At 31.0% G+C, this 22,023-nt stretch overlaps 1 protein-coding gene across 1 annotated transcript in view; it reads right to left on the reverse strand.

Annotated features, from left to right (window-relative positions):
* Nucleotides 1–22,023, reverse strand: part of LOC145335236 (uncharacterized) — a 29,950-nt gene that overhangs the window by 886 nt on the left and 7,041 nt on the right. The window contains exons 4-10 of the mRNA XM_080180970.1: nucleotides 15,850–15,928; nucleotides 12,755–12,817; nucleotides 11,451–11,533; nucleotides 11,204–11,246; nucleotides 10,178–10,349; nucleotides 5,051–5,090; nucleotides 3,487–3,559 (exon numbers count right to left, since the gene is read on the reverse strand). Coding sequence (XP_080037096.1) covers nucleotides 3,487–3,559; nucleotides 5,051–5,090; nucleotides 10,178–10,349; nucleotides 11,204–11,246; nucleotides 11,451–11,533; nucleotides 12,755–12,817; nucleotides 15,850–15,928 — 553 coding nt within the window. The remainder of the gene's footprint in view (nucleotides 1–3,486; nucleotides 3,560–5,050; nucleotides 5,091–10,177; nucleotides 10,350–11,203; nucleotides 11,247–11,450; nucleotides 11,534–12,754; nucleotides 12,818–15,849; nucleotides 15,929–22,023) is intronic.

The raw sequence follows: 22,023 nt of genomic DNA on the forward strand, positions 1-22,023 counted from the left end.
GTTTTTATGGCTACTTTGCTGTAAGTTATTTTGTTATAAATGTATGTGCTTTAATTTAAGCTGTTTTAAGACGATGGATGTCAATTGTTTTTATTCTCTGAATCTTAAAATCTCAGAAACTGTCCGAATTTGTTTATTTTAGGGTATAATTTTAAGCCATTTCAAGAACCCAACCGCTCTACTCCAGAGGTTTGGGGGCGAGGCAACTAGTAAAATTTACAAACATCCAATCTTTTCCAAAGGAATTTTAAATAAAGGTTTAATTTCGTTTACCATAAGATAATGAATTCATTATTGATTTAAAAACCTGTTTTATTTTAGAAGAATAATTTTCTCTTTTTTTGTGCGGATATATTATTATACCATTAGTTATGTACATAAATTAAGCAAAGAAAAATTACAATGAACAATTTATTAGAAAACAAAAAAAGTAAGTGATAAAAATGGGTTTTGAAGTTTTTCTTATCCGTATTGTTTTTATCTTTTTTGGCAACGAGTATTGCAAAATCGCAATAAATCAAAAAGTCAGACAGAAGGACATTAAGTAATATTTAGTAAAAAAACTTTAACATTAAAGAAATATAATGTTATTTAAATTTTTTCTGAATAACAGTTTACTGTTTTATTTTCACAATAAAGTTGGCTGTATAATTTACGGAAATAATTGTTCTGTTATAAAATTATATATCTATGTATATAATAAAAGAAACATAATGCCGGTCTGTCTATTTGTATGTGCGTGTGTGTGTAACTTAATACCGCTGAACTGATAGGGTTCTTCTTTATAATGAATCTTCTACATGCACTGTTCAGGGTTTTTATAGGTTTTTTATTTTATTTAAAAACAAATATTAAAAGTGAAGGGTCGACTTCCCACCTCTTCCCCTTCATAGAGGCCTCTAGTGGCATATTAGCTAGTTTATAATCAAGAAAAAGCCCAGAGGCTAAGGAAGTTCAGCCACTAATTAGAATCTAATTTACAACTTATCTTGTCCTCCCCCCCCCCCCCACCTCTGTATATTAATGATACAATATTCTAGTTTAACATAAAAGTTTAAAGTACTTTTGAATATAATTTACATATTAGTTTAAAATCAGGGAAATATGGACAGGACAATGTATCTAAAATTCATTCTTGTGGTTGTCATATTTACTAGAATCAACACAGCTAATCTTATTTCGTCTACTTTGGGTTAGAATGCCATTAAATTGTTACTCATCTAGCAGACGGTGCTTAAGAAGGAAAAGGTTCAATTAAACAAATTAAAAACAGAATTTAATTTGTTGATTCTGAATAATTTTCTTCCATTCTGAGACAGAAACTCTACTTTGATACTTTATTATCCAACCTAATAGGCCCTATTGTTCTACTGCAATTAAAATTGTTTGCCTTATTTTTCAAAGCACATCCTTATCTATTATCTAAAATTTTATTAATTGTCACCCATTTATCCTTAGTTTAAAATACAAATTGGGAAAAGGGAAGAAAAAGAAAGAGATAGATAATGAAAAAAATATATTTACTCATAAAATGTATTTAATTTTCATCCTTTTTAAAGACACTCCATAATAATGGTTTGTAAGTTAATTCTCTACCTTATAAAAATAACCCCTGGCTTGTAAGTCAATGAGGGGGAATAATGACTCTTTGCACGAATTTGCCAAATAAATCAGGGGGAGCTTTTTAGGATTTCTTACAATAAAGCGAACAATATTTTAATCTAGATCATTTTATGTTAATGCTGTTGCATAAATTGGTTAACAAATCTTTTTGAGAATTTGTCCTTGAAGCATAGTAAAATACTAAATTTAGGAAAGGCACAAACCATACAATTGACAATTACTTACATATATGATTGGTTATAATGATACAATTTTTTAACGCGACTAAAGAATTTCGTTTTTCAAAATCTCAATACTTTCAAAAATCGAATTATTGCATTTATTGAAAGATAAATCATCCTATTGATTTCAAACTTCTCGTTTTATGTACAAACAAATATATTTTGCTAAGTTTTAAAAACACAAATTTTTTGTGTTTCTTTGGTACTTAGCTAATCAGATTAGCCGTATTATATAATATTAACAACTTTTTTATATCCAGCTTGCCAGAATAACGGTTGAAAAAATCTGAAATAATATATATAAAAATTGACATTGATCAGTTTTAATGGATCATTCTCTCTCTTTCTTCTGTCTCTCTGTCTCTCTCTCTCTCTGTCTCTCTCTCTGTCTCTCTCTCTCTCTGTCTCTCTCTCTCTCTCTCTCTCTCTCTTTCTGTCTCTCCCTCTCTGTCTTTCTCTCTCTTTCTGTCTCTCTCTCTCTCTCTCTCTCTCTCTCTCTCTCTCTCTCTTTCTCTATCTATCTATCTTTATCATTTAATATAACTCTTGGGAAGCTTCCTAGCTTAGATGAGTACAACATAAGTGATGTATTGGTGGAAACAAACAAACAAACTAACAGACAGACGGACATCCTACTTTTCACAATAGGATAATTTGCCCCCCTCAGAAACCTTTTTCCAACCGTATGCAACATGTTACCTTTCTTATTATAAGATTATCCATAAATGTTCTTTTTAAGACTAGTTGCATTAGAGAGAGAGAGAGAGAGAGAGAGAGAGAGAGAGAGGGGACAATGGACTGTTTTTTACACTAATCCCCCAAGTCTTATAATAACGTTTTCTTATTCGTGTGCTTAACAACCTTAGTGACTTTAATGAATTTTGATTGGTTGATTGATTAAGATGAGTATTAAAACGTTTTAACCACTAATTATAATCTTAAGAAGGGTTAATATTGTGTATCATCATTGTGTTTGTACATCAATTTATCGGCTATTATCTTACCCCTTTAGATCCCTGAGTTTCAGTAAGGTTACATATGATCGGCCTAACAATAACAACAACGGACAAACTAATTAATAAGTAGGTACACTTTTAATTTTTAAAAGCGAAGCTTTTCTATAATTAGGGTCGGTCCGTCCGTACGTCCGTAACGGATAGCTTTTTTCGTTAATTTAGGCATGTTAGAATTGTCCCATCGATTTCAAACTTTGCATGGTGATTCCTTTAGTAGTAAGGTACGATTTAGAAAGCGTAGCAACTCTATAATCATTACCAAAATGTCCGTACGTCCATTTTAAACATGTTTTTATTTTTATTTTTTAACAACAAATTTTTATATGATCTAATCATCCGATTGATCTGATTTTTGGTTTACTGATTCCTGGGACAACAAAGTATAATGTTATACGCGAAGCAACTCTATAATCATGTCCTAAAAATGTAAGTATGTCTATAAACATTATCTTTTATCAAGCAGTTTTTCAACAAATTTACTTACAATTTTGCTTTGACCTTTATACATTTATATTCTGATTATTCAGTTCTGACACTATACAAGTGTTAATGTCCGTTTGTCCTAACGTTTCAGTGCTTCGCTTTTATGGATGTTGTCATCCTTGTTTTTATAAATATTGAAATTTCCTGAATTTTTGTCTTGGAAGTGTTTCATTAGTGACGTCATAATATGTGTCTATAAATACAGTCTCCAAATCACTAAAAATAATTAAGATTAGTTTTCCTATAAACTTAGATCCTAATAAATGAAAAACGTTAAAATTTTAATCTTCAAAAATGGACGTATAAACCGCATGAAAATGACTTAAAATTTATATTTCATAAAGAAAGCAACAAAAATAGATTTTTAAATAAGGACAAAAAATAATAAGTTTGAAAAAGATTTGCAATTTCTATTTATAGGCATTTCATCTTAAAATCAAGGATAATTTGGTCCAACAGTGGCGTTGTTTTGGTAACTGTCTATTGTGCACTAGCAAAATGTGGATAGATGTCAACACATTTGACTTACGTGTTCTATTGACTTCATAGTAGAGAGAAAGAGAAAGGGAAGAGGGTAAGAAACCCCTTAGAAAAGAGATGGGGTATAAGGTATTTTATGACTTCAATAGAATAGGCACGTCAAAACTGGTGACTTCTATCCCTATTTTGCTAGGGCAGTGTATACAGCTACATTGTCTTGTAGTAGAATTAACTAAGAATTAGACATCTTAAAAAATAATCTGGTATTATTTTGTCAAAAAGGACTTTTACATGTATTTTATGATTTAAAACAATTAATTTTGAAATTAGTTTCCTTGCTGTAGTATGGCTTCAAAACCGATTAATATAATTCTTAGCCATACTGAAATAATATGTATAACATCGTATTATATCCAGTTTTATACTAATATAAAAATGTACAATCATAAGATTAAAGGTAGTTTATTTAGCCCGTTCCTTCGGCATCTCGAGGCAAAAGAACCTGGTTTTTATCTTAAAATTGTACATTTTTACATCCGTGGAAAGCTGTTTATAATACGATGCGATAATAGAAAAGGCATAGACTTATTTATATAAAATGCATGAATAATGATGGGAGGAAAATAATTTCATGAGATATACAGACCGACGGAAATAAAAGCTTTACAGAATAGCTATTAGAATAATAAATTGCTTGACGTAATGGATTAGAATATTATCCTTCTTATACAGATTTCTCTTGCATTTTTTAAAATGAAACAATTTAATTTAAATGTTTTTAACAGTACAATCTTTATATAACACTTGACATGTCTGTAAGTCCATTCGCAGGCCAAGTTGTCCGTTTGACGATCACATAATAATTATGCTGTCTATAGTGCCCTAGCAAAATGGGGATAGATGTTACTGCTTTTAGCCTACCTATTCTATTGACTTCAGGAAATACCATATACCCCATCTCTTTTCTAAGGTGTTTCTTTACCCCTTCTCTTCCTCTTTCCATCTACTATAACGTCAATAGAATAGGTAGGCCAAAAGCTGTCACATCTATCCCCACCTTCTCAGGGCACTAAACACAGCTACCATAATAATTATAAAAAAATTTATTTGATTAAATTGAAAATTAAACTAAAATCTTTTATAACTAGAAATAAGAGTTATTGCATGTTACATCAGCGCTACTTTCTTGCATAGTTGTCCTTGTTAAAACAAGAAATAAATACTTACATAGGAGCTAAGCTTCCTAGGAGATTTTTATTGATATGCTCTGTATTCAAATAAATATACTTATGAATATATTTCGCAAAGTTTAAATATCTTCTATTTATCCATCGTTTTGGTCTGTTTATCTTGCTGTCTATATTGCTATTTGGAAACGTGATTTTCTCGATTGATATTAAAGATATAAAGCATGTTTTAAAGATACCAATTACTAACGAACATCAACCCTATAGCCTTTCTTAACATAAAGATATACTTTTTTGTAGGATTTTGTGATCCTTGTTTAAAATATTCTCTATGCCCAAAATTTTACTGCATTAAAGTTTTCTGTTCTTTTACAGATAGTTGTAGCTGCTCTACTTATAAACAAACTTGTACTTATTACTATTATACAATATTTAATTTGTTTCATAAGTTGTTGATAACTATTTGAGACTTCTAGTTTATTATTTGAATATATAATTATCAATCAAACAAGGATAACAACATCCATAGGTAGATACAGAGTAATAACTAGTTGAGACTTCTAGTTTATTATTTGAATATATAATTATCAATCAAACAAGGATAACAACATCCATAGGTAGATACAGAGTAATAACTAGTTGAGACTTATATAGTTTATTATTTGAATATATAATTATAAATCAAACAAGGATAACAACATCCATAGGTAGATACAGAGTAATAACTAGTTAAGACTTATATAGTTTATTATTTAAATATATAATTATTAATCAAACAAGGATAACAACATCCATAGGTAGATACAGAGTAATAACTAGTTGAGACTTCTAGTTTATTATTTGAATATATAATTATCAATCAAACAAGGATAACAATATCCATAGGTAGATACATAGTAATAACTAGTTGAGACTTCTAGTTTATTATTTGAATATATAATTATCAATCAAACAAGGATAACAACATCCATAGGTAGATACAGAGTAATAACTAGTTGAGACTTCTAGTTTATTATTTGAATATATAATTATCAATCAAACAAGGATAACAACATCCATAGGTAGATACAGAGTAATAACTATTTGAGACTTCTAGTTTATTATTTGAATATATAATTATAAATCAAACAAGGATAACAACATCCATAGATAGATACAGAGTAATAACTAGTTGAGACTTATATAGTTTATTATTTGAATATATAATTATCAATCAAACAAGGATAATAACATCCATAGATAGATACAGAGTAATAACTAGTTGAGACTTATATAGTTTATTATTTGAATATATAATCATCAATCAAACAAGGATAATAACATCCATAGATAGATACAGAGTAATAACTAGTTGAGACTTATATAGTTTATTATTTGAATATATAATTATCAATCAAACAAGGATAATAACATCCATAGATAGATACAGAGTAATAACTAGTTGAGACTTATATAGTTTATTATTTGAATATATAATTATCAATCAAACAAGGATAACAACATCCATAGGAGATACAGAGTAATAACTAGTTGAGACTTCTAGTTTATTATTTGAATTTATAATCATCAATCAAACAAGGATAACAATATCCATAGGTAGCTACATAGTAATAACTAGTTGAGACTTATAGTTTATTATTTGAATATATAATCATCAATCAAACAAGGATAACAATATCCATAGGTAGATACAGAGTAATAACTAGTTAAGACTTCTAGTTTATTATTTAAATATATAATTATAAATCAAACAAGGATAACAACATCCATAGATAGATACAGAGTAATAACTAGTTAAGACTTCTAGTTTATTATTTAAATAATATATAATTATCAATCAAACAAGGATAATAACATCCATAGGTAGATACAGAGTAATAACTAGTTAAGACTTCTAGTTTATTATTTGAATATATAATTATCAATCAAACAAGGATAACAACATCCACAAGTAGATATAAAGTAATACCACTACCCTCCTTAGAGAAATTGTCAGTAAAAAAAATTTCACCCGATACCCCAGTTTTTTTTATTTTTCAAAATAATATAAAAGAGAAGGATTAACTGCACCTTTACTTAAATGCTCCTTAAGGCCTATAGGGCCGTAGCTGCTAGTAATATAAATGTTTGGTGGAATAAAAGTAATAAGTTCTAATAAGTCATAGATTAAGGCATTGTAGAGACGTTACGCTTCTAATAAGTTTGAAATACTAAGTATGTCGTAATGAATAGGGCTAAATTAGTTATCATGTAATTCTGTCAACACACTTCAAAACTTTGTGTTACAAAATCAATAATTAATAATCAGTATAATAATATCCGGTGGATTAGAACCGGTTTCAGCCATACGAAAAAATTAAGTCTAGTATTATATCCAATTTTCTTTAAATATAAAAATGAAAAATCATAATTTTAAAACCAGATTTTATATCAAGAAAGCCTAAAATGTCACGTGTGATGTCATAAAAATATTCTAATTGTCATTTGTCCATTAAAACATATAGAACGTCTTGCTTGTATTGATCAAGAAAAAATATAAAATTGGAATTAGAATTATATTTAAGGCACTTTGACTTTAGCATAATGTTTAATATGTGGAAAAACTCAAGTGTAAAACTAAAATTTATGAAATCGTAGCAAAATAAAAGAAAAACAAGCATGACAACATCCATTAAAGTTAAGCTCTGAAACGGTTGGACAAACAAACATTAACACTTGTAGAGTGTCAAAACTGAATAATCAGAATATAAATGTATAAAAGTCGTAACAAAATTTTAAGTAAATTTGTTGAACTGCTTAAGAAAAATGTTTAAGGACATACTACATTTTTAGTAGTTGATATTCGCTTATAACATTGTACTTTGTTGTTCTAGGAATCAGTATAAATAAATCAGATCAATCGAATAATTACATCATATAAAAATTTGCTGTTAAAAAAGATAAAAATCAATGTGTAAAATGGACGTACGGACATTCTGATAATGATTATAGAGTTGCTACGCTTTCAAAATCCTACTTAACTACTACAGGAATAACCATGCAAAGTTTGAAATCGATAGAAAAATTCTAACATTCCTAAAGTAACGAAAAGAGCTAACCGTTACGGACGGACGGACTGACGGACCGAACCTAATCATAGAAAAGCTTAGCTTTTAATAAATTTAAAAAATTGAAATTATCATATTATACATTTAATGATAAAACTCTGAACTTATAATTTCATATCCTACATAATATTTCCTTTCTTAATTAAATTATATTGGAATTTGAATTTAATTGAGATAGACATAAATAAACTAGGTTACTTTCAACTGAAAAGTTGAAGGATTCATAATTCATAGATTAAATTTTTTGGCTCATGTGTTTCATTTTTGTAATAGGTGTTGCCCTTTTCCACTTTAAAAAAAGGGGGAGGTATAAAGGAGTATTATTTTTTTAGGTAGCTTGCATATAAAGGGTGTGCAAAAAATGCGGACATTTTTTAAATTGAAATTGCGCGGCTTGCGTTTATAGTAGAAAAATGTTACGCATATCGTTAGAACCGTTAGGAAGTCTATTTTTGGGAAATATAAAAACGATTCCTGTACTACGTATAGTTTGGAAGCGATGTGATAAAATGTCCCAACTGCCTTAAAACTTGACTTTTTAAGTCAGTTGGGACATTCTACCACATAGCTCATTAATTATACATAGCACATGAATAGTTCATATATTTCCAAAAAATAGACTTCATAGCGGTTCTAACGGTATGCATAACATTTTTCTACCATTAACACAAGCCGAGCAATTAGAATTTTAAAAATGTACGTATTTTTATGTGCATACCCTTTAATTTAATCTTTAATGATTTACTCGCAAGTCAAGTTTTACATCAGTTGGGACATTTTAACACGTAACTATATGTAGCAGAGGAATCGTTCTTATATTTCCAAAAAATAGACTTCCTAACGGTTCTAACGATATGCCTAACATTTTTCTACTATTAACACAAGCCGCGCAATTTTAATTTTAAAAATGTCCGCATTTTTTTTTGCACACCCTTTATATTATGATCCACTAAAATAGATTAAAACCTGTCTGTGAGCTTTTAATCTGAACACTTGAGACCCAATGCATTAAAATACATTACAGATCAGATAGGTATACATACAGCCACTTTTATTAAGGGATAAAATTTAATTAGTAAATACGGTGCTGTGATTAGAAATATAGATTCCAATTCCTTTATATTCCTTGCTATAAATTCATATGAGACCCTAGCCGGAACTGGTTTTGATTAGATTCAAAAACCTGACAATTTAAAAACAAACCGAAAATATATAAAAAAAATATTCCTAAGTTTGAAGCCAAAATTTTGACGTTTAGTTTGCCTTTGTCAATCAGCATAGATTGGCCAAACGTTAGAACTTTAGGCCACTTTTTTTTGGAGACACTATAAGATGCTTCATATTTTTTATGAATTCCATCTGTCAGGTTTGTATAGGTCAACAAAACCTGTTCCTGGCAGGATCTAATGTATAATACATATATGTATATGTATATTGCATATGTATTGGTTTAGGATCAAAAGAAAACTCTAACTGAGTTTACAAGTACATTTACAACACCAGAAGACCTATATATTTTGGATTAGGTTGAAGAATAGTTATTTCTCGCATCGTATTATAAACAGATTTCCGCGGATATAGAATGTACAATATAAGATTAAAACCAGTTTTTTTAGACCCGAGGTGCTAAAGGCCCTGGCTAAAAAACTGGTTTTAATCTTATGATTGTACATTTTTATATTCGTAGAAAGTTGGATATAATACGATGCTAGACATAGTTTTTTCGTATGGATGAGAACCGGTTCCTATCCACCGGATTCGAATAAATACGAGAAAGTACCTTCTTATATCTTAGATTTTGTCTTAACCTAGTTTTGAGTAGATTTTACCAGATATCTTAAAGGATAAGGCAATGGCCAATAAATTGATGTACAACCCCAATGATCACAAACAAAATTATTTTTTTGTAGATTATTAGTTGAAAAGTTTAGACACTAGTAGATTGAAACCAACCCATCACAATTCTATAAAAGTACCAAAGTTCTGGGCCAAGAAAACGTAGTCCGACATTATATGTCTCGTAGTCTCTCTGGTTTTTACTGAAGTATATTTATTAGTTCCTGAGTAGCTGACTTCATCTAGCTTCTTGCTCCTCCGACGCCTAACAGACAACTCGTCAAATGCATAATGTGTCGACTCTATTATGGTGTTGGACCAAAATTCCTCCCCGAAAATGTTGTGAAGATTTCGCAACATTAATCGCAGAGATTTGGTCACCCTGTTATCTGTTTCCTGAAAAATTAACAAAAAGAATTAAGTTTGGTATAAGTTAATCTTTTAAGTTAGCATTTACCCTCTGCATGAAACTGGACCACAAAAAAATTCTTGCTGATAATTTTAGGTAAGTAGAACCCAGGTTTAAATCTCCCCACACTGGGTTGATCTCCTAAAATATGTCATTGCATGGTTTAAGGCTATTTATAAAGGATGGACAATAATACAGAAAAAATAGAGAGAGAGAGAAAATCACATTGCGCCTCAATAGCGGTACGGACAAACGGAAGGAATGAAGACAGACGAATCAAATTGAAACGTAGCTTTGCCTATAAATATAACAAGGATGACAACATCCATAAAAGCGAAGCACTGAAACGGTAGAACAAACGAACATTAACACTTTTATAGTGTTAGAACTGAATTAGCAGAATATTAATGCATCAGTACAAACAATATTGTTAGTAAATTTGTTGCATAACTGCATAAATAGATGATACTGTTTAAGAACATACTTACATTTTTGGGACTTGTTTATAGAGATGCTTTGCTTATAACATTGTACCTTGTTGTAATAGGAATCAGTTTTAAAAAAAAACAGAATAATCGGATAATTTTAACATACAAAAATTTGTTGTCAAAAAAGATAAAAATCGACATGTTTCAAATGGACGTACGGACATTCTGGTATTGATTATAGAGTTGCTACGCTTTCTAAATTGTACCTAACTACTACAGGAATCATCATGCAAAGTTTGGAATCGATAGGACAATTCTAACCTGTTTAAATTAACGAAAAGAGCTAACTCTCTGTGAAGGACGGACGGACCGACCCTAATTATGGAAAAGCTTCGCTTTAAAAAATGATTTACCTTGAAAGCAAGGATAAAAATGTTGACATACTCCATGTCCTCTCTGCTTCAAATTACACATTTAGTAAATTCAACATTTTACAAATGATAATTCTCAGTCGAATTTTTCTGAATTTAGTGTATGTCTGTCCGTATGTCAGTCTTGCATAGGGAACAATAAAAATATTTCTGATTTATAATCCCTCCCCCTGTCTTGTCAAATTTACCCATTGATCATATAAATAAGGATGTATTTAATGTGTATTTCCTTAGAAAATCTACAATTTCATCCACCGTCTTCTCCTCTTTTTCTAATTCCTCTCCGAAACCAGGGGTGTCAACTATTGTCACCTAAAAATTAATTGTATTATAATTGTCAAACAAGGAGTGTCTACTTTTTTTCTTAAAATATAATAATACAATAGTTGTTAAACCAGGGGTGTCAACTGTTGTCACCAAAATTATAAAAGTTGTGAAACCTGCAGGGGTGTCAACTTTTTTACATAAAATATAATTATACAATAGTTGTTAAACCAGGGGTGTCAACTATCATCATCTATATTATAATTATACAATAATTGTTAAACCCGGGGTGTCAAATATTATCACCTAAATTATAATCATACAATAATTGTTTAATCAGGGTTGTCAACTATTGTCAAAATTATACCATCAAAGAGAGCATGGTTGTCAACAACAAAATTTGACAATTTGATTCCTAAAACGATTATGAAAAAGTACTATACATTTAGCATGACTATTAAACATCTAAAATGAAATCATGCCTATATCCATAATAAAAACAACAACAATTGTATAAGATGTTTTTAATTAAATTTCCACTGATATTATTAGACAAATGATATTATGCAAATCTGACCATAAAACCTTCATTAGCACAGCTACTATATAACTAAAGTTAGGAACTTTTCAAATAAAAAATCAGTTATACATCAGTAAGAAAAGTTGCTTTAAATTGAACAACAAAATGAGAAAGGATTTAAAAATTCCAACAGAAAATAGATCTAATTATTTACATTTTATATCATTTGCATACATACCGTTGCTGCGCTTCTTATGGATATAGTTATCATTGCAAACCTCATAAATGATTATATTATGTTTTATGACCATAGATAACACACACACACACACACACATTACAAAGGTTACTTAGGTTCAGGGCACAACAACGTCATTCAAAGGTAATATATAAAGTTTTTTTAAATAAACAATTACTGGGTTTTCATATGATAAAAACAAAATTTGTTTATTTCTGAAGCTAAAGTTCTCAAAAATTACTGGTCCTAATACTTTTCAGGGAATCTACATAAATATCTTGGGGTGGTTTTATGCTATTTTTAAACCCTACCCCGGCTTCCCCTATAGGTTAGGGGCAAATCAACTAATTAATGAATATATTTATTTTAGAATGTCTATGTGTGTCTGTCTGTTCCAAAAACTATCTTTGGTGGTTGGACCTGTAATAAAAAAATACTCAAATACTCAGCTATATCTTTGGTATATCCTATTCTATTCTGCAATATACTAGATGGATAGATAAATACTTACATTAGGTCCAATCCCCAACCAGGGTCCACTCTCAGCACACACATCCCTTGTCACTCCACCAACCTAAATAAAAGAATCATTCTATCAATTTGAAACTTTTTTTGCCTTTGTACAAATTATTTACAGAAACAAAATGAAAGCAATCTCTTGTAAATTGATTGTAAACTAAACTTGATCCTATTCATTCACTCAATTTTGATAGCAAACTACACTTGATCCTCAAAAAAATAGTTGTAAACTAGACTTGATCCTGTGATGTGCATAATCACCATTATGTATCTTAACTTAAATATATGTTAATGATGATAGCAGAACTATACATGATCCTTCATTAAATTGATTGTAAACTAGACTTGATCCTACAACGTGCATAGTCACCGTTATGTATCTTATCTTAAATTAAATTTAAATGATGATAGCAAACTATACTTGATCCTCTAAAAAATAATTGTTAATTACCCTTGATCCTATGATGTGCATCATTCACTTAATTCAGATTATGTGTTGATATTGAGAGCAAACTACACTTGAGACTCCCTTTCATGAAATAATTCAAAACTATACTTGATCCTCTGTAAATTGATTGTAAACTAGACTTGATCCTGCGATGTGCATAACCACCGTTATGTATCCTAACTTAAATTTATGTTAATGGTGATAGCAAACTATAATTGATCCTCAAAAAATTGGTAGTAAACTAGACTTGATCCTGTGATGTGCATAACCACCGTTAAGTATCTTAACTTAAATTAAATTTAAATGATGAAAGCAAACTATACTTGATCCTCAAAAATTTATTGTAAACTACACTTGATCTTGTAATGTGCTGTGCATACACCGTTATGTATCTTAACCTAAATATATGTTAGTGATGATAGCAAACTGTACTTGATCCTCAAAAATTTATTGTAAGCTACACTTGATCCTGTAATGTGCTGTGCATACACCGTTATGTATCTTAACCTAAATATATGTTAATGATGATAGCAAACTATACTTGATCCTCTGTAAATTGATTGTAAACTAGACTTGATCCTGTGCTGTGCATAATCACCTTAATATACATCCACCCTAGTTGTGTCTTTTGCCAAATTTTTCATTACACTTTCTAACATTATAGTGTTTCTACGCTCCAGACAGATATTTTACAATAAGAAAATTTTTTTTGTACTAGAATATTTGGGTATAGTCCTAAAGGGTGTTTTGTCGTATTTTACAGTAGTTTCTCTCTTAATTCTAGCCCCTGGGGGGGGTTCTAACCCGGCGGGGCCAATTGCCTAACCCTGCGGGTTAATCACCTGACCTAATTTAACCTAACCTAACCTAAAATAACCCATCAAAAGCTACTGTGAAAATACGATGAAACGCCCCTTAAGAGGCGTTGCCACGAAAGGGACTATACCCAAATAATCATTATTTAAACAAACAGTATTGTGTGAAATATTATCATAGCGATTAATATTATATACTAGAGGCCTCTAGGGGTAACTTAAAAAGGGGGGATGTGGGGGAGGGAAGAGTCTAACCACCTTAAGTTATAGTGGATAGGAGAAAATTTTGAAAAAAAAAACAATTGAAGTATCAATCATTTTCTTGGGCTCAACTTCTTGGAAAGGGTGGAGGCACTCTTCCCCAAAGTAGATAAGAACCTTTTTAAGAGCCATATAAAAAAGAGAACCACACCAGTCCAGCGTTTAAAAAGTCATACAGATATAAACCTATCATATTACTTTTATATAAGGATTAACGAGTAGCAATCTAATCAATATACTTAGATATAAACATTAAACTACTCCATAGCATTTGGGATTGGTTTGAATACAGAAACAGTGAAATTTCCCACCAATGCAGTGTCTATACGGGAATAAAGCTTCTCTTACAATTTAGAGAGATTTTATATCACAATTTGTAAGTAAAGCTACTCTAGAAGTAAATTATTCTTTTTGAAATTACGTCCAATTAGAAGGAAAACTATGTTTTTAATGAAATTTTGCTTTATTTCTTAAGTTTTAATGGCCTTACAATAAAGGAAGTCCAATCAAATATTTTTTTTTTAATGAGGGTGGGGATGTTGAATTTATTTGAGGGATAGGGTATTTACATTCTTTGGGTGTATTGAAGTTATTTATAGGGATATTCGTTTATAACTGGCGACTCTGACCCAAGCATTACGGTTTCAGTCAAAGTAGGGAAGCCTAACATTTTTAAGGGGAAAATATTTGGGATAAGTTTGAAATCATACATTTCATGGTAGTATATCAAGAAAATATATATGTATTATAAATACGGAAATGTTAAGCAATCTATGAATAATATATTTCTTGTTTTCTCTAATCTTCTATATTAAGAGGGCTCTTAGTGACATCATTTTTATGAAACAAAAGAATTATTTCAATGATACTTATAATATCACATAATAAGAGTATTTTAGTCTTTTTACAACATTTTCTTACAATTTTATTTTATTCATCTTTTAATGAGAGAATTTTAATGTTTGTTGTTCTTTGTATAATTGTTTTATTTTTATTTGGACCTATTTACATATATGAATTAAAATTACAAGTTAGAGAGAATATACTTGCGGCTAAGCCCCTACTCTCTAGGAGCTCTGAATTCAACGGGATATGTAAAGTTGAAAAATAGCCTAAATCCATCCAAAGCCTTAAATCTTTAAAATGAATAGCCTAAAACCAAACTGGGACCTCCTTGAAGCTTTCTTAAATGGAAAACTCATTCGATTCATTAGTTATCAAAATCTTAAGCTACGGAGAGAAAAAATTTATTACCTTATATTATAAGATACTTGCATTTTTATGACTCTCCAAATATGATAAAATGTAAACTATATTCAGTTGCTTTGCACCTAACCTCTAGGAGAGAACGGGGCCGGGGGTAGCCTAAAACCACACCAAGACCTATATAAAGCTTTTCTGTAAAGTACAACCTATTAAGACCAGCAATTTATGTTATCTTTAGCTTCAGACAAAAAAATCCTTATATTTTATGATGTTTTGTAAGTATATACCATGTTTGCAGTGCATCATAAAAAAGACTGTCCAATTTACAATTCAGTATAAAATTTCCAACGTACTCACCTTTGAACCTGGAAGAGAGTAATGACCAACATTAAAGCATTTTCTTTTTGAGCCAAGGTTTCTGAATTCTTTATCTCTCCCTAAATCCATTCAGTTTTCCTTCTCAGATTTTTTAGTAATGCTGGGACCAAGGATTATTTTTCAGTAATGCAAAAACTAGGAAGTGTTTTTCATTTTTGCTGCTTCTCAATATTTAGAGCTCTAACAGCTAAGCCCCTAGAGGCCTCTGGGGCACTTGAAGTGAGAAGAAGGGGGGTAGAAGTCGACCGGCGTTAACTTTTTTTTAAGGGAAGGAAAACACTATTGGGGGGGGGGGATCAATTCATTTTAGGGGGGATTTCTCTCTTGGGTGTTGTGGTACCCTCCCCCAATAAACCTTCCCGGGATCTATAAGAAGCTATATTGTAAAAGAGAAACATATCGGTTCTGCGGTTTACGAGATACTTCTGTACACACACACAGACACAGATTCTGTTACTTTTCTATAAGGATTTCTCTTTATTCGTTCGAGTACAAAAATAGTTATTTCTCGCATCGTATTATAAACTGCTTTCCGCGGATAAAGAATGTACAATTATAAGATTAAAACCAGTTTTTTTAGCCCTGAGGTGCCGAAGGTACGGGCTAAAAAACTGGTTTTAATCTTATGATTGTATATTTTTATATTCGTAGAAAGCTGGATATAAAACGATACTAGACATAGTTTTTTCGTATGGATGAGAACCGGTTCCTATCCACCGGATTCGAATGAAAACGAGAAAAAACGTAATAATTTTTATCAAACTTTTTTTAAAGACATGATGCTTTCTCTTAAAGTGCCTGTTGTAACCCCACTCAAGGACGTCTAATGGGGGGGAGGGTTAAACAAGTAATTAACCCCCACCCCCAGCCCAAATGAATTTTGAATTAATACCCCTCCCCCCCCCCTTGACCCCACTGATATAAGTGAATGTTTATTATTAATCTTATAATAACTAAAATCTTAAAAAACCTCTGAACATAAATCCCTTGTCCTCGAACTTAACCTCTCAATTACGATAGGGATTATTTCAAGACAGGGAAAAATTCATGGAAAAAATTAGGGAGGAAGGGGACATTAGATTGTAAATTACACAGGTACACAAAGTTTTATAATCACGTTTTCTCTTTAGTTGGCCCTTAAAAGTTTGGGTACTTTTATTGAACTTTTAAACTAAAGTAGTGTCCAAACTTTTCCACCAATAATTATAATCTACGTAGGTTATTTTGTTTACCATCATCGGGGATGTATCTTCATTTTTTGTCATTTGTCTTATCCCTGAAGATCCCTGGAAATAAATGGACAATTCTTTTTAGAAGTAAAAGAGGCGGCTTCCCTTTTACTACATCTGAACCACAAAAGAGCTTTTTAAATGGAAATTTTTTGATGTATGTTGTATTCTTTTAAAAATAATAATAATTAGGGGGTGAGGGGTCAGTAATTATAAAATAATTTTGATTAAAAGCACCGTAAATGTAAATCCTTATAACAAAGTAACAGTATGTGTGTTTGTCTGTTTGTTTGTACCAAAGGATCTCTCGCTAACCGATGAACCGATCGGGTTCTCCTTAACAGGGTGGCTTCTTATAGGTCCCGGGAAAGTTCATAACTATTTTTGGTGAGGGTACCACCACCCTCCTCGGAGAAATAAAAAATCAAATTTTTTTTACTATTCTCGATTTTACGTAGAGAGTTCAACGCAACATATATACATCAACGCAACACAGACACTACAGGCATCTAGGGGCGTAGCCGCTAGTTAATACATAAAGCTGTAGGAGATTATACACAAAAAATCGACTTCTGTCTCTCACTTTTAAATGTTTGAAATGTTATATGTTATAGTTATAGTGCAAATAAAAAAGATAGAAAGATAGACAAATAGATAGATAGAAAATGTAAATAATAGAATAATAAAAGTTATTATTCCCCGTATAACTGTATAACCATTCACATTTACGTGGCAAATATATAATTAGCCAGGGATCTGACGGGATACGACAATGCAAGATAAATTGATGTTCACCCGTAAAAATTTCCATCTACGTAGATTTAAATTATTATATAGATCGGCCAACTAAATTGGTATTGATATTATGATTTTTATTTTATTATTCGTGGAAAATTTTCCATATTACGATACTTGACTTTTCAGTATGTCTTTGAGCCGGTTCTAATCTAGCAGTCTCCTAGACATAATAGAAAAAGAAATATTTAACTTCAACGGTTATAAGATAAAGTCCATTAGATGAGATTTTTCGATACAAAGCTAATCACGGCCCGGGTAGTTCTTATGCCTATACATCTGTTTGTCATTCCAGCTGTTCTAAATTACACTGTTTTTTTCTACTTCTAAATAAAATATTATTTTATTTTAAGTCTGTGCTACTTATAATAGTTATTTCTCGCATCATATTATAAACGGCTTTCCGCGGATATAGAAAGTACAATTATGAGATTAAAACTAGTTTTTTTAGCCCCGAGGTGCCGAAGGCACCGGCAAAAAAAACTGTTTTTTATCTTATGATTGTACATTTCTATATTCGTAGAAAGCTGGATATAATACGATGCTAGACATAGTTTTTTCGTATGGATGAGAACCGGTTCCTATCCACCGGATTCGAATGAATACGATAATAGTTATTTCTCGTATCGTATTATAAACGGCTTTCCGCGGATATAGAATGTACAATTATAAGATTAAAACTAGTTTTTTTAGCCCCGAGATGCCGAAGGCATCGGCTAAAAAAACTAGTTTTAATCTTATGATTGTACATTTCTATATTCGTAGAAAACTGGATATAATACGATGCTAGACATAGTTTTATCGTATGGATGAGAACCGGTTCCTATCCACCGGATTCGAATGAATACGAGAAACAAAATTATCCTTATTTTCATAAACCATCATAAAACTGTATTTATTTTCTAAATCCCTATATCCTTAACTCCTAACACTTTATGACCAATCGCCCATACTTAAACAATAAATGATAACCAAAAATATTCTTTTTTCTTAAAATGGACTAAAACTCACCCCTACCCAACCCTTAAGGTTGAACAAAAGGATATCTAATCAAAAGAAAATTTATTTTGTTTCTTCAGCATTTCAAAAATAGAATATTATGAATTATTAAGTTTTGTAACTAGTTGCTTCGCCCTAATCTTTTTGGTGAGGAGGGGGGGGGGAATTAAAACGGCCTAAAACCACTTAAAACATTAAATCCTGATGAGTTCAACTATTTCGGACTAGCATTTTCCGAGATCTTTAACATTTTACAAAATCCTTACTAATTTTTAAGATAGGATATACTGTACAATACTGATTTATATAAATAATAGCTGTTTTAATGTTTTTTTCCAGAAATTTTCTTAAATAACTTTGCTAGTTTTAGGCTATTATCCTGCAGTAATGGCTCCATAACTTACAAGACCTAATATCTTTGAAGTTAGTGGCGAAATGGCTTTATGATATATTATTTGGAGGTGGGGTTGATTAAGGTCCAATTTATATATAAAGGGGTACTTCACCCTTTAACACTTTGCTCTTATTTCCGTTTACACTTTTCTTTCATTTTCCCTAATTCATTAGCATAAAAAATATCAAATAACATAAATGATCATATTTCCTTATAAATACTGAAGAACTAGAGTAGAACCCTTAGAAAATCAATATAAAAAAATCAAAAGGTAAAAATAAACCAGTTTAGATCTTATTTAAGGACTTTCTAGAAATAGCCTGAGAACCGTAGACCTAAGCTTACTATACCTAAACATCACAGGAATCCCCGTGCAAGCTTCGAAATCAATACAAATGGTAAGATAATACATTAATCCCATCCATTAATAAATTATGCATTTTTCTTCATTTTGGTGAATAACTACCCATTCGCCTATTTACATAAATTATACATATTATATTTATGTATATGATGGAGTATTTAGATAGATAATTTTTTTTTAGAAAAATAATACTGAGCTGGATCTTTAAATCATTTTAGTGGTGAGCCAGATCGGAGTGAGCCGAATTTCAGCCAATCACAGCGCGGCATTTCATAAAATGCTGTGCTCTCATTGGTGGAAAGTTGGCTCACCCCGATCTTGCTCACCACTAAAATAATTTAAAGATCCAGTTCTGGTATTTTAATATTGCCTCAATTAGGGCGATATGATTAACAAGTTTATAATTTGTTAATCCTCGTATAAAACTAACAGAATGTCGCTGTGTCTGTCTGTATGTATTTACCGAAGGATCTTGCTGTCTGCTGGACCAATATGGTTCTCCTTTACAGGATAGCTTGTCGTAGGTCCTGGGAAGGTTATTAACTATTTTGGGGTAGGAAACCGCCACCAACCCCAGAGAAATCTAGCCTAGAAAAATATGACTCCCCTCCCAAAAAATTTTCATTTATCTTTTAAAACTAAGTAGAAGGGGTTGACTCCGTCTCTTTAGTCCCCTCTGGGGCCTCTAGGGGCGTGTCCGCAAGTCAATAATAAACAAGGATCACTAAAGGATGCTTAATATTAACATTAAGATACATTTTAAGACTTGATCATAGAGATAATTTGCTAATAACATTATAACTAAACATAGAATTCTATGCATCTAAAATTAAGGGAATAGTATATAAATTCTATCATATAAAATATCATTGTCAAAAAAGCTGGAAGCTTATCATGTTTGAAACGGACTTTCTGAATCCTGGTTATGATTAAAGAGTTTATCATAATCTTTAAATTGTACCTAACTGTTACAGGAATCATTATACACAGTTTGCAATATAATGAACCACTCTTACATGTCAGATATATCCGTTCTTATGAAAAGCAGACTTTATTAAATTTTGAATTATTCATTTATGGGGGCATTAAACTTTTATCAAAGAATAAGATTAGCTATCTATTCTATTAAGTCGTATATTTATTCTAACGCCATATCATAAAGCCATTAACTAATACAATACCCAACCATTTCCTATTTGTTAACCCTTTCATTAGAAGAGTACAGTTTCTCTTTAACTTAATCCATGACTTTCTTTTTAAAATTGTTAACAAATCAAAGAAGTGCTTTTATTCATCAGTTGCGTATGGTAGGGGGGGTGAAATTTGAATTTGAAAAGGCCCTTTTTTTCCCAAACCTCCTAACGGTTTCACCCCAACCCCCACTCTGGTGAAATGCTGTTTGTTTACGCCACTGTGTTTTGTTAGCCCGTGCCTTCGGCACCTTGGAGCTAACAAAATCGGTTTTAATCTTATAATTGTACATTTTATGTCCGCGGAAAGCTGTTTATAATACGATATGAGAAATTACTATTTTTGTTTTCTATATCGCCCTTTTTAATTTGTATAACTTCGCTTTATGGAAAGTATCATTATTGTCACATTAATATTTAGATTTAATGGACATATTAAGCTAAAATATTAATGGGTTCACTTTAATTAATGATTTCAAAATTAGGACAACAAAAATATCTAAATGGCTTCTTTATTTAAACGAGAGCAGTCTATTTGCCTGTAACGTATGGATAATAAAAAATGCCTAATTCTTGCGGGGTGCCCTAAACAAACGGGGCACCAAGAAGCCAAAATAACCTTACTGAACCTGAACTAAATAAATACCACTAAATTATTTAAAACAGGGGGTAGAAAGATTTCTGTACTCGACCAGACACTTTGAAGAAACCACCTGAAAGAGCTTTTAAAAAGAAACTAAATTCCATGAACGTCTTTTATAATATACAATCAAATTATCAAACGCTATCTGAAAGTCAAAATGTACTTAATATAAAAATCTAAGAGTTTTAAAAATCACCAAAAACATTGGAAAAGAAAGGACCATTAACCCTTAAAAGTCGGGCCTCTTGCCGCACTTTTATCGGTCGGGGGGGGGGGGGGGGCGTTCAACAGAGATATTCAAAAAAATCTAACTCTCAGTTTTGTGTCATATCCATACTTAAAAAGTCACGCAGTTTGTTCTCTTCACCTTTCACAAACCGAAAATAAGGGGGGGGGGGGGGTCGTTCAACGACAGTTAAGGGTTATCTTTAAAAAACACTTCATTCTAGCTTTTGAGAAAATAACACGTATTTCTTGCAAGTGGTGTATATAAATAAAAAATATGTGCATATTTTTAAAAATTGTAAGAGTTTCTTAAA

The sequence above is a fragment of the Acartia tonsa genome, chromosome 13 (assembly GCF_053477335.1).
Source record: "Acartia tonsa isolate MP-2025a chromosome 13, ASM5347733v1, whole genome shotgun sequence".
Classification (NCBI taxonomy): Eukaryota; Metazoa; Arthropoda; class Copepoda; order Calanoida; family Acartiidae; genus Acartia; species Acartia tonsa.